At 41.0% G+C, this 13136-nt stretch overlaps 1 protein-coding gene across 1 annotated transcript in view; it reads left to right on the forward strand.

The window, feature by feature from the left end:
* Positions 1 to 584: 584 nt before the first annotated feature.
* Positions 585 to 13136, forward strand: part of LOC126194960 (coiled-coil domain-containing protein 85C) — a 90616-nt gene continuing 78064 nt past the window's right edge. The window contains exon 1 of the mRNA XM_049933353.1: positions 585 to 2145. Within this exon, the coding sequence (XP_049789310.1) occupies positions 1621 to 2145 (525 nt within the window). The 5' untranslated portion in view covers positions 585 to 1620. The remainder of the gene's footprint in view (positions 2146 to 13136) is intronic.

Genomic DNA, 13136 nt, shown 5'->3' on the forward strand with positions numbered 1-13136 from the left:
CACCAGTTATAGCACATATGGTACCTTTATCTGTTAGCATGCACAATCTTCCTCAGTTACTCATCAGCATTCTGCACATCCCATGATATACTCTGATGATACAGGTACTGCAGTTCACAATCACACTATCATGGTTTCAGTTCGTAATCCCTTACAGGTACACTGGACATGATCTATGAGCAGGTGTTTTGTGGATGAACTAAATATGTCACCTGTTGCTGTGCAGTAAAGTTCTCAGACTGGTAGCAATACCATTTTGAGTGCTTCCTGGTACATTTGTCATAAGAGATATTTGGTACGTGAGAAAGTTTGTCATTTTTTAATCCTTTTCCTAGAGCTTACGTGTTCAAGCGGAACTTTACAGACTTGTGTCTTGCCATCCTCAGTACATGAAGCAGTTCTCACTTTATTTAGCATCATTTCAGCTTCCAGTTGTTCATTGTGTAGCTGTTCAGTGCAGCATACTTTTTTATTTTAGTGGGAGTATGCGGTTAAATACTTCTTTTACGTAGACAAAATTTTTAAATTGACCGCCCGACATTCCTGCGGAGATTCTAGGTAAAGGCCACCAGGTGGCTCAGTTGGGCGCGTTACGAACGCAGTGATTGAGAGTGAAGCTGAAATGTAGTGTGTGTGAGTGGAAAATGTGTCTTCTAGAATTGAGGTTGAGTTTGTTTCCAAGTGTATGTGTATTTCCATTGAAGTGTAACGAACATCAAGTTCCATGCATGTGTATAATATCGGGATATGCGGCCGCGAAGACGTCGTGAGAAAGCATAATGACGCTGGCTGCAATAATTGTGAACGGCGCAGGTAGAAACTAGAAATTGACAACTGGCGCCAGTTCATCGTGTCGCTTGTGCTACTTTTCGATGTGACCCAATTTTTGACGTAGCTTCAGTTGCCAGTGACGTATGGCAATGATATCTTGTTGTGACAGAAGTTATAAACGGCAAGCAGATGTACGATGTGTTGCCGTGTCTATTTAAGCAATTTTGCGGAAAATGCGTATGTAATCTGATCGTCCCAATTTATGTGTTACTTCGCCCAGAGACTCCCATATCGACCAGGAATGGTGACTGTTGTTTGTGTTGGAGAATATAAAGTTTTTCTGTGGACTGCGTGTTAACTCCAGATTGATTCTCCGTAGGGGTAATGAGACAGAATACAGGAGAGGTGCTAAACAATGTGAATGGACGTATACGTTTGTGACGCTGATATGCATCATTGCAGCTCACAGGTTCATGTTTTCCAAGTGACAAAAGTTGGAAGGTGTTTATAGGTAACAGTGGACACATGTTGTTGTTTGGTTGTCTACTTACTTTTCTAGTTGCCTCTTGCCACAATTTTTCGGTGTTTTCACCAAATTTACGGAAGTGAGGACTGTAAACTACGCTGAAGAATAGTCTCTTCTTACATGTTGTGCCATACGTCGACGGTAGTCTTCATCATGACCACGGTTAACTCTGTAAACAAGCGCCCAGTGCGTGCAAAAGGGAGGTAAAAGAAACATCAGAAATTGATGAAGACCTGTTTGTGTGTATTAGAAAAAATGCAGGCTACACAGGTCAGAGCAGCACCAAAATGACCTGCACAGCGACGTGAAAGACGCCTGTCTTCATGTGTACCATGTCTGGCAAGGTGAAAGGATACCCGGGCAAGTCAGTGGCTGAGCAGGTGGCTGCCCCTCCCCCTCCACGCTATCAGCCACCCCCACAAGCTCCGGGTGCAGGTATTCTGAAGCAGCAGCCACAACCACCCCCGTACATACCACCTAAAGACGCAAAGCTGTACCCTGCCTCTGTGGAGGCAGCGGCGGCAGCAGCAGCCAAACAGCATCAGCAACAGTACCTCCCGCCTGACCCGGTGCAGGCTCGCTACTACGGACAAGCTGTGGTGGACAGCTACCACGTGCAGGCACAGTATCCGCCACCACAAGCAACCAACCGCCGTCCTCCTACCGTCCAGCAAACTGCTGCAGCAGCGCACCCTGGACAGCTTGCAGGTGCCCCCGAAATGCTGAAATTTGTACGGAAGATGCCTGGGGCTCCAGTTGCACCGCCACAAACAGTTCCACCTTCTACTGCTGCTGCGATTGGTGTACCTGAAGCTCAACCGACCCCATCTCAAGCATTAGCAGAGCAGGTGAGCAGGAAACTACACAAGTATTAGAATAATGGTTTACAGTATGTTACATTGACCAGTTAAATGTGTTCTCAGTTAACACAGTTTACTGTAACTCTAAATATTCCAAATTCCCAAAAACACTCACTAAACAATTTATGGAGAACCTAGATTTTAAAATGACATGGAAAAGAAAGAGATATGGTTCAAGTTAACATGTTTCACATATTGCAGGAATGTGAAGCAATATTGTTGACCCGTGTCGGATCCAGTAAACAACTTCTAATAAAGTTGTGTCGTATCGTTAGAAGTTGTCATCTTACTGCAAACAGTGTAAATTGTCATCACTAGATTGAAACAAACAACACAGAAGTGCTTCTCAATCTATATTATACTCCGCAAACCACCGTAAGGTGCATGTCAGAAGTACATCTTATTGTACCAGTTATTTGGGTTTCATCCTTTTCCATTCTCATATGGAGCGCAGGAAGAATGATTCTCTGGACGCCTCCTTGCGTGCAGTAATTATTCCAATCTATCTTCTTTGTAGATTGATTGCACTTCGCTAGTATGCTGCTGATAAACCGAAGTCTACCTCTTGCTTTACCCTGAACTGAACCTATGTGATCATTCCATTTCATAACCCTACAAATTGTTACACACAGGTATTTCTATGAGTAGGTCATTTCCAACAGTGACTCATTGATATTATAGCTACTACATGTTTTCGTTTTGAGAAGTGTAAAATTTTACTTTCCAGAACTTTTAAAGCAACTTGCCAACCACTGCACCACTTTGAAACCTTATCAAGATCTGACTTAATATTTATGAAACTTCTTTCAGATAGTACTACATCACCTGAAAAAAAAAAAAAAAAAAAAAAAAAAACCTGAATTTACTATTTATATTGTCTACAAGGTCATTAATTTAAAACATGAACAGCAAGGGCTCCAACACACTTCTCTGGGACACACCTGAAGTTACTTCTACATCTGATGATGGCTCTCCATCCAAGATAACATGTTGTGTGCCCCCTACCAAAAGGTCCTCAATCCAGTCGCAAGTTTCATTTGATAGCCTATATGATCATACTTTGTGGTACTAAGTCAAACGCTTTTAGTAAATCAAGAATAGCCTACAGCATTTACCTCTGGTTGGCATTGAGGAAGTAATTGTGTTTGAACTCAGAATATTCAGTACCAATTCATAAACCATTTAATGTTGATTCCATCCTTACATTTATTGTACCTTTTCACAGTGACTATTGTTTTGTCTGTAAATGATTTCATAATGTACAGTATCAAACAGATTACATCGTATAACAAATGTTAATTTTGTATCCATTCAGACAGTGTCAAAATTTCAGTTTGCATATGATGAGTCCCACTTCGATTTTGGTTGTTTTTGAATGCTGTAACATAGCGTGGGAGGTGTAAGTTAATGGTCATGGTTTGCATGAGAGTTGGAAGAGCTAACAGTTGTAAATACAAAATAAAGGTGTTAACAAATTGATCTATGGCATAACCCAAGGGCTCTGTATTTAATGAAGCTTTATTATAGACAACAAAAACTGTGCAGTTAATTCAGGAATGCGGTTTTATGTAATAGACAAACATCCAGTTAGTATATTTTTACTAGGCCTATATTATGCACATGGTGGCCTATGACATATCAATAATTGAAACTTTTGTGCATGTAGAGATAAAACATAGCACTGATAACTATGTGCATACTCAGGAATCACTTTGAAGTGCATGGAAGAGGGTTCTTACCATGACCCCACATGTTAGGGTTTCTTCCCGTACCAGTTGACTGTAGTTTCCCAGTATCCTGCCAATGAACTGAAGTCGTTTGTGAGCCTTGCCTATGACTGAACCTATGTGATCATTCCCATTCATATACCTGCAAGCTGTTACACCAAGATATTAGTACATTTTGACTTATTCCAAATGTGACTCATTGTGCTGTAATTATAGAATATTATGTGTTTTTCGTGTTGTGAAGAATACAGTTTAACATTTCTGAATGTTTAAAAAAATTGATAGTCTTTGTGCCACTAGGAAATCTAAGTTTGCTCTGGATAATTATGCAACTTTTCTTTTTATTAGTAGATAGGCCCTACTTAATTAACATAGGTGCATTATCTGCAAAAAGTATGAGGTTACTATAGGTCTGATTTTTATCTGCCTGTTCAGTAATACACAACCTGAGGAACAAGAGTCCCAATAAACTTTCCTGGGCCACACCTGAATTTACTTCTATTATTGTCAGTGACTCCCCATGCAAGTTAGCATGCTACAACTAGTGTCATCCTTACCAAGAAATTCCCAGTTCGGTCGCAGTGACTCCCCATGCAAATTAGCATGCTACAACTAGTGTCATCCTTACCAAGAAATTCCCAGTTCAGTCACAGTTTTTGTTTGATGCCTCGTATAATCATTCTTCTAGCCCCTTAGATCCTAGTATCAAATCAGGTGTTTGTGATGGCTATATTCTTGCTGCATCTCTGTTTATCCAACTGTAGGTGAATATTTGAATTAGCAACCAGTCCTGACTCCCTATGAGAGCAAAATGAGGGGGCTGCTTCATCCTGTTGGAACACAACAGTGCCTTCAATGCCTTTTTGCTGAAGTATGGTTCCAAAAATTGCTCCAGCACATCAACGTAAATGTTTCCTACAGTTGTCTCTTATGCAAAAATGAAACATCGATAAACTGTAGTCTTTGTGAATCCAAGATACAAAATCACTTTTGGTGTATTTCTTTGCCATTCAGTGGTAGCATGAGGTGGCTAGTTACGTTTGTTAACTTTTCCGCAGATGTGGAATGTGGCCTCTTCAGAAAACATAGTGCGGTCCATGTGGTGTTCATTGTGTGCAGCTTCTATGAAATCATAACACATAGCTTGACAAGTTGTGTAATCTTTGTGGTCTGATTCATGAAGCACCTGAGTATAGAGTGCTCTTTTCTTTAATGTAAGTGGAAAACTTTTGAAATCATTGATTTTGGCATTACAGACACATTGATTAAATTGTGAATTATGTATTTTGACTTCCTTCGGTTGCTTCTCTGATTTGCTGAACAGTCTCTCATTGTATAGGAGCTCTCCCGGTGCATGTGCATGATTCGTCAGCAGGTTTTGCAGCTCTTTGGCACTTATTGGCAAGTAACCAGACATTTGCTCTTGTTGCTGGATTTTGAAATTTCTGAGTGAACCTGTTGCACCTCCAGATAAGATAAATTGGGCAATCGTGTACTAATAGCCACACATTGTTAGATCATACACATTTTTCATTCCCTTTGATTATTCTGGAAAAAAAAGAAAAACAATGATAGGCGTATGGTAGTACAGAAATGGTTTATTATTATGGATTATATAAATGCATCCAGTACTTCTTTGAAATGGAACAAGACTTTATGACCATGCTGTAAAATTTATTTGAAAGCTTCTGGTGCCTCCAGCTCTTTTCCAGATATGCAACCTTGTTTCATGGTTCTTAAGCCAAGTGTTAACAGTGATTAAATTGTGTTGTGTGCAAAATCCCATTTCATTGCTTTCCGCCAATCCATAGAAATCTACTGTTCTTCTCTTATTTTATGTCTAGTACTGATTTCAGGTCCTCTACCGTGATTAAATTTTTTCTCCCTTAAATATCTGAAAAACTACTTTTACCTCATAAACTGTTTCAGTCTTTTATCTTCTGTAGAGCTAGTAGGCATATAAGTTTGTACTACATTTATGGGTGGTTAACTTCCTTTCTTAGCTACAGTAAAAGCCATTCATACTGGCTTACCCACAGTCCTGTTTCCTTATTCGTTGTTAGACCAACTCCTGCTTTATCCCTGTTTGATTTTGTGCTGATAACCCTGTACTGACTTGACAGTATGTCCTGCTTTTTTTCTGTCATGCACCTCAGTAATTTCCACTGTATCTAACATCAGTCTATCCATGCCCCATTTATCTGGCCTCTCCACTAAAACGTGCTCATTTTTGCTACACATACAATAAGACTACCTGTATTATTGAGGCGCGAGTCATGCATGCTTTTCTACACACCTGCCCCAAGATAAATTTTTAAATGGTATGTTTTGAGGAGTGACACAGCCACCTCTATATTTGTAGCACCATTTGTTCTGTTTCTTTATTCTTTTTTTGCCAGTAGTTTGTGATGACAGACTGATCTGTACAATAGTCAGAGGCTGTAGGATAGTTGTACATAAGGCATTTTGGATTTTGATGAGTTGAAATACATTCTGATGACATTATGGGTCCAAGCAGGTGCTTGCTATCTGCAGATTCAATATTTCCATAAGCCTACTCAAATCTCTCACACATGTGGCTTAACTGTCCAAATAGTAACATGAAATTATCTATGACACATCAAGATGACATCTGCTCATTGTGTTAGGCCTATATCTTACCTCAGAGATTCAATAATGTTCTAATTACAGTATTTTTATTGTAAACATACAGAAGAAAACGGAATTATGTATGCATGATTTAGCAGGTTTCTTTTCTCTTTCACAATTTCTATGTGCAGCTACAAATATGATACTACATTAGGTGTATTTTGAAGATCCTGTGACCCAGCTCAACAATGTGTTGAAAGAATTGTGAAATGTACATTTAATTTAATTCAAATACAGTGCAATGAAATGATTTAACGAGGTCAAGGGAAGGGTTCGATCCCAATTTATTGGATCGTGAGTTGTTGTTGAGCTATATAGGTCAAAGGAAGTGTCCGATTCCAGATGATATTGTGTTTAGTGGTATTTGGGGAGTTTTGTGATGTTGGTTTTTTTCGTCGTTTTACGTGGTTTTGTATGGGGCTGGGTGTCTAAATTTTTTTATATTTAGTTTGTCCCCACCCAAAAACCGCCTATCTCCCACGCTTGCCCCGTTAGTGTCATTAGGCTTTTTGTGGAACATGTGTGTTTTGTTTTTCGATGTATTTTCGTCCTCGTAATGCGCCATATTGGAATCGTGGTTTATGGTCGTTTCTGCCATATTTGTGACGTCATGGGTATTTCCATTTAACGTTACAAATGTGTATAGTATTAAAGTGCTTTTCAGACTACAAAATAAATTAAAATATTAAGTCGAAGGGTTTCTGTGATGATGATCTTCAACTTACTAGGAGTTGCCCAACATAAAGTTTTTAATTCACTCTTAAACTCCATCACATTATCTACATGGCATTTAGTATGGTCTGGCAGGTTGTTGAATATATATCCCTTCATCTCTATCTTCAAAACACATCATATTTCCACGGCTCTCTCTTTAGTTGTGTGGAACCAGCTGACACAGCCCCATTTGTTCCTGTTGTACCTCACAGCAGGTGCTGACAACATTGCTCCATGAAACATGCAAGCAAGCCACTGGCCTCAATCTAGACTTTTACCCATTGTGTATCCATAAATCTGATTCCTTTATGTACTAATGCTAATAACATAAAATGGAAATGACACATTGGATGAGTGTAATAACTCCAGTAGCTTACTTAATAAACGTACCATATGTTCCATAGGCTATACCCACAACACGAATTTCAACTTTGAAAAAACTACACATGTGTGCTTGAAGCTGACTTACTTTACCACAGTTCTTCAATCTTGATTGTTGCTGTAGGCCAGCAGCGAGATTCCATCAAGAAAGCACAATCCTGGACACTCACCCACGGCTTCCGCCATTGCAAAGACACATGTGTTGTGTACTTGTGCTGGGATTGAACTGTTCATCAACATCCAGAACTTTACCTTTGTAATGAACTGCTAAGTGTAGTAGAGTCATATTGTTTTTGAGATTTGCATTTAATGCTCAGTTGTCATGGCTATTACATTTTCAGCAGTTTAAAAACACATGCCAGTTGAAACTCAAGACACGTGGCAGTCTCAGTCAAATCTCCTGAGGTGCAGACAAATCCACCCTCATGTATCTGTACAAAGCACTAGTCCTATCCCAACTAGATATTACTGGTGTCTGGCTTCAGGATATGAGGTCCCTTGGACGTTACAGACACTGGACTCGGTTCACCACTATAGGGTACAGCTTGCAACTGACATCTTTTGGATGAGTTCTGTTATCAGCTTTCTGGTAGAGGCTGTAATTCATCCTTTGCGGATCCACCAGTTGCCAATAAATTATTCAATATATGTCCTCAGTGACCTTGAATGCTCATATTGCCCTGTCCTTTTCCCTGACAGGGGGTTCACCTACCACAAGAGCAACCCAGTTCTGTTATCCCATGGTACTTGGAGCTAGGTTGTATTCCCGTGGATCCCAAGACTGTAGGTATTCCGGGAAACCGTGCAGACAGGTTAGTGAAGAAAGCTACTGAGATGGAAATGCTGAAAATGCAGATACGGGGATCCAGTTGCTGGTTGGTGCTGCGTCTTCAGCTTTTGGAGGCTTGAAAAAAAAGAATGGTCCACAGTGGCTGCTAGAACAACTACATACCATAAGTCAAATCAAACAATGGAAAATCCAGGGTGGAATGTTACAATATTGTTACATACCGTAAATGGTTCACAGTGGCACGGCCATCTTTCCATCACCCTTCTCGAAGGGAGTCTGCCAGCCATAGCTGGCTACATTAAGGCCCCACCTGACTGACTCATGCCCACATCCTGAGGTGGCATATCCACCCCATCAACGTTGTAGTGTTCCTCTTCTGTGACCCACATACAGTTCAACTGCCCCAGCTTTGTGTTGAACACAAGTGTGACAGTTTTTCACCTTTATTGTTAGGCTCTGAGTGTACATTTAATTTGAGAGACTATATTTATATACACTTGTGTAAAACTTGTCACAATGATGTCGTCTCCATTTTCCCCATTATGTGACATGAAATTCATCAAGTATTATACAGTGAATGAGGTATCCCAAATGGATGCAGAAGTTGAACTTCACCTGCAGGACTGGCTGCTTCTGGCTGGTGCATCTCATCCTCTCCACTGCATTTTATTACATTTCACCTTTGTTTTTTTTATTTCCAATATTATTTTAACTTTTTAGCTATCTCTTACATTGGCATTAAGCTTGTTAAGCCTGCATTCTTTCTGTAGTGACAGCTGATCAGGCGCAGCCTAGACATGAGGGGTGGATAAATTTTAATGGTTGATTCCACCTGTCAGCTTTGATCAGTGACGTCATATCAAGCCCACAGGTGCAGCACACACAGAATTTCAAAATAGTGACCAATGCTCATAAATATTTCCAGTGCACCAAAATATTATTGCAAATTGAAGAATTGTGGGAATTTGTAATAAATATACTGGGTGATCAAAAAGTCAGTATAAATTTGAAAGAGGTAAAAATTGACACACATGCTTGGAATGATGTGGGGTTTTATTAGAACAAAAAAAAAAAAAAAAACCACCCCATATTGCTAGACACGTGAAAGATATCTTGCGCACGTCGTTTGGTGAGGGTCGTGTGCTGTATATGCTGTCTTGTGGCTGTTTTTGTTTGCACATGTTGTCACATGATCTGTTTCATTCTCTTTCACATGTTATATGTGTTTGTTTGCATGACATGTGTTTTGGACAAGGGTACAGAGTGAAAATCTCATGCTGGAAAATCCCACAGGCTGTGGCTAAGCCATGTCTCCGCTTATCCTTTCTTTCAGGAGTGCTAGTTCTGCAAGGTTCGCAGGAGAGCTTCTGTAAAGTTTGGAAAGTAGGAGACGAGATACTGGCAGAAGTAAAGCTGTGAGTACCGGGCGTGAGTCGTGCTTCAGTAGCTCAGATGGTAGAGCACTTGCCCGCGAAAGGCAAAGGTCCCGAGTTCGAGTCTCGGTCGGGCACACAGTTTTAATCTGCCAGGAAGTTTCATATCAGCACACACTCCGCTGCAGAGTGAAAATCTCATTCTGGAAACATCCCCCAGGCTGTGGCTAAGTCATGTCTCCGCTTATCCTTTCTTTCAGGAGTGCTAGTTCTGCAAGGTTCGCAGGAGAGCTTCTGTAAAGTTTGGAAAGTAGGAGACGAGATACTGGCAGAAGTAAAGCTGTGAGTACCGGGCGTGAGTCGTGCTTCGGTAGCTCAGATGGTAGAGCACTTGCCTGCGAAAGGCAAAGGTCCCGAGTTCGAGTCTCGGTCGGGCACACAGTTTTAATCTGCCAGGAAGTTTCATATCAGCACACACTCCGCTGCAGAGTGAAAATCTCATTCTGGAAACATCCCCCAGGCTGTGGCTAAGTCATGTCTCCGCTTATCCTTTCTTTCAGGAGTGCTAGTTCTGCAAGGTTTGCAGGAGTGCTTCTGTAAAGTTTGGAAGGTAGGAGACGAGATACTGGCAGAAGTAAAGCTGTGAGTACCGGGCGTGAGTCGTGCTTCAGTAGCTCAGATGGTAGAGCACTTGCCCGCGAAAGGCAAAGGTCCCGAGTTCGAGTCTCGGTCGGGCACACAGTTTTAATCTGCCAGGAAGTTTCATATCAGCGCACACTCCGCTGCAGAGTGAAAATCTCATTCTGGAAACATCCCCCAGGCTGTGGCTAAGCCATGTCTCCGCTTATCCTTTCTATCAGGAGTGCTAGTTCTGCAAGGTTCGCAGGAGAGCTTCTGTAAAGTTTGGAAGGTAGGAGACGAGATACTGGCAGAAGTAAAGCTGTGAATACCGTGCTCCGGTAGCTCAGATGGTAGAGCACTTGCCCGCGAAAGGCAAAGGTCCCGAGTTCGAGTCTCGGTCGGGCACACAGTTTTAATCTGCCAGGAAGTTTCATATCAGCGCACACTCCGCTGCAGAGTGAAAATCTCATTCTGGAAACATCCCCCAGGCTGTGGCTAAGCCATTTCTCCGCTTATCCTTTCTTTCAGGAGTGCTAGTTCTGCAAGGTTCGCAGGAGAGCTTCTGCAAAGTTTGGAAGGTAGGAGACGAGATACTGGCAGAAGTAAAGCTGTGAGTACCGGGCGTGAGTCGTGCTTCAGTAGCTCAGATGGTAGAGCACTTGCCCGCGAAAGGCAAAGGTCCCGAGTTCGAGTCTCGGTCGGGCACACAGTTTTAATCTGCCAGGAAGTTTCATATCAGCGCACACTCCGCTGCAGAGTGAAAATCTCATTCTGGAAACATCCCCCAGGCTGTGGCTAAGCCATGTCTCCGCTTATCCTTTCTATCAGGAGTGCTAGTTCTGCAAGGTTCGCAGGAGAGCTTCTGTAAAGTTTGGAAGGTAGGAGACGAGATACTGGCAGAAGTAAAGCTGTGAATACCGTGCTCCGGTAGCTCAGATGGTAGAGCACTTGCCCGCGAAAGGCAAAGGTCCCGAGTTCGAGTCTCGGTCGGGCACACAGTTTTAATCTGCCAGGAAGTTTTATTGCTATTCTGATCAGATGAAGCGCCATCTGTTGGACATTTTTTGAACGTTTGTATTATTTTGGTTCTAATAAAACCCCATGTCATTCCGAGCATGTGTGTAAATTTGTACCTCTCTATGTACAGTATTCCGTGATTTATTCAGTTTTCAAATTCATACTGACTTGATCACCCGGTAGACACTAACAGGATAACTTTGAAAAAGTGGATTTCTGGGTGGTAACAAACTAATGTGACGTGTCATAGTAATAGTAAAATATAGGCAGTGTAACAGAGACTGGAACAAGATTTTGCTAAAATTCATGAGGAATAATGAAACATGGAATCAACAACTTGAGTTGAGTTATATAGCTCAAGGAGATAGAGCAATTAAAAAAAATCAGTCGTAAAAGAAATTGTGCCATATTCTGAAATTGGTACTCTCCCACAATGTAAGTGGCTCCCTTAGGTTCCTGCCTATCCTCACACTTGGAAATAGTTCCATGTTCGGAAAAAAATGGCCAAAAGTTTGTGAGAGCCAAGATTATATATATAATTAATACTCGTTACATTTGCAAACAGTTTAAGCTGTGTTTTTAGGTTTCTGCATAACCACACCCTTGTAAAGTTTGACAGGTTCAGAATAAATAGCATAGTTTACACCAGTTACTAAGGCAACCCAAGGTAACAGGCTGCTTACATCCTTCGCATCATAAACTCATGACATCACACATGATGTCATCACTCGAAACAAAGAATTGGAATTGCACACTAGAATTGACCAGTTCTGGCTGCTGAAGTCTGGCTCAGCTCACCCATTTCATTGCAGCTCCTTACCTTCTGATATTTCATTTTTTTTCTCTGCCTCCGATGATTCCACAAAGATCAGATTGACAGTCCATCCTTTTCTTCTCCTGGAAACCTTTAGGCATTGATTATTAAAGAAAATAAGGGCCTGATGACCTTGAGGTTGGGCACCTTTCAGCCGCACTAAAAAATTTCATTAATTCATTTACAGTTGTCCTCATCAAGAGCTACAAGCACCACTTTTGTGAACTCTGTAATGGCTGATACGTACTTCTCCTACTTCAGAAAACCAACTGTGCTTATTGAAGAAGGTTGTATTTCTTCAGATGTCTCAGTAGTTTTTTATGAGTGATGTAATAGATTTTGAGAATGATGAAGATAGTGAAAGTAACCTGCAGTTTTCTGTACTCTCTGTATGATTTTTTTTAGTAAGGGACTCATTTATTATGTTTGGTATGGGGCATGTATGCTGATGTCTTTGCAGTGTTGTCCTCATGACTTCATGCTCTGTTACGGGAAACTACGTCAATGTGCCTGCAGTATAAAATAATCGCCTTGGGTGTTGCATGCTTCTTAAGAAGATTTTGTTGCAACTACCCTGCCATACCAGAAAAATAGTTATTTACAGAATTTGGCAGTTCCTGAGGATTTTCTGGTACTCCATCTCATATTTGATTATATGTTAGTACACTTATGTTTGCCTCTTTCAGTTTCATGTATTATGACTGCTCATAATACTTTGTGTGTGTGTGTGTGTGTGTGTGTGTGTGTGTGTGTGTATTTATTTTGTGCCGTGCCAGAAATGCTCAAAATGTTTATGAAATTATTATTAATTTCATCCTCAACACCTCTGTTTATATTCACCTCTCCTCACAGTATTATGTTAGTTTTGGGAACTGAGGAGACACTTTCCAGGA

The sequence above is a fragment of the Schistocerca nitens genome, chromosome 7 (genome assembly GCF_023898315.1).
Source record: "Schistocerca nitens isolate TAMUIC-IGC-003100 chromosome 7, iqSchNite1.1, whole genome shotgun sequence".
NCBI lineage: Eukaryota > Metazoa > Arthropoda > Insecta > Orthoptera > Acrididae > Schistocerca > Schistocerca nitens.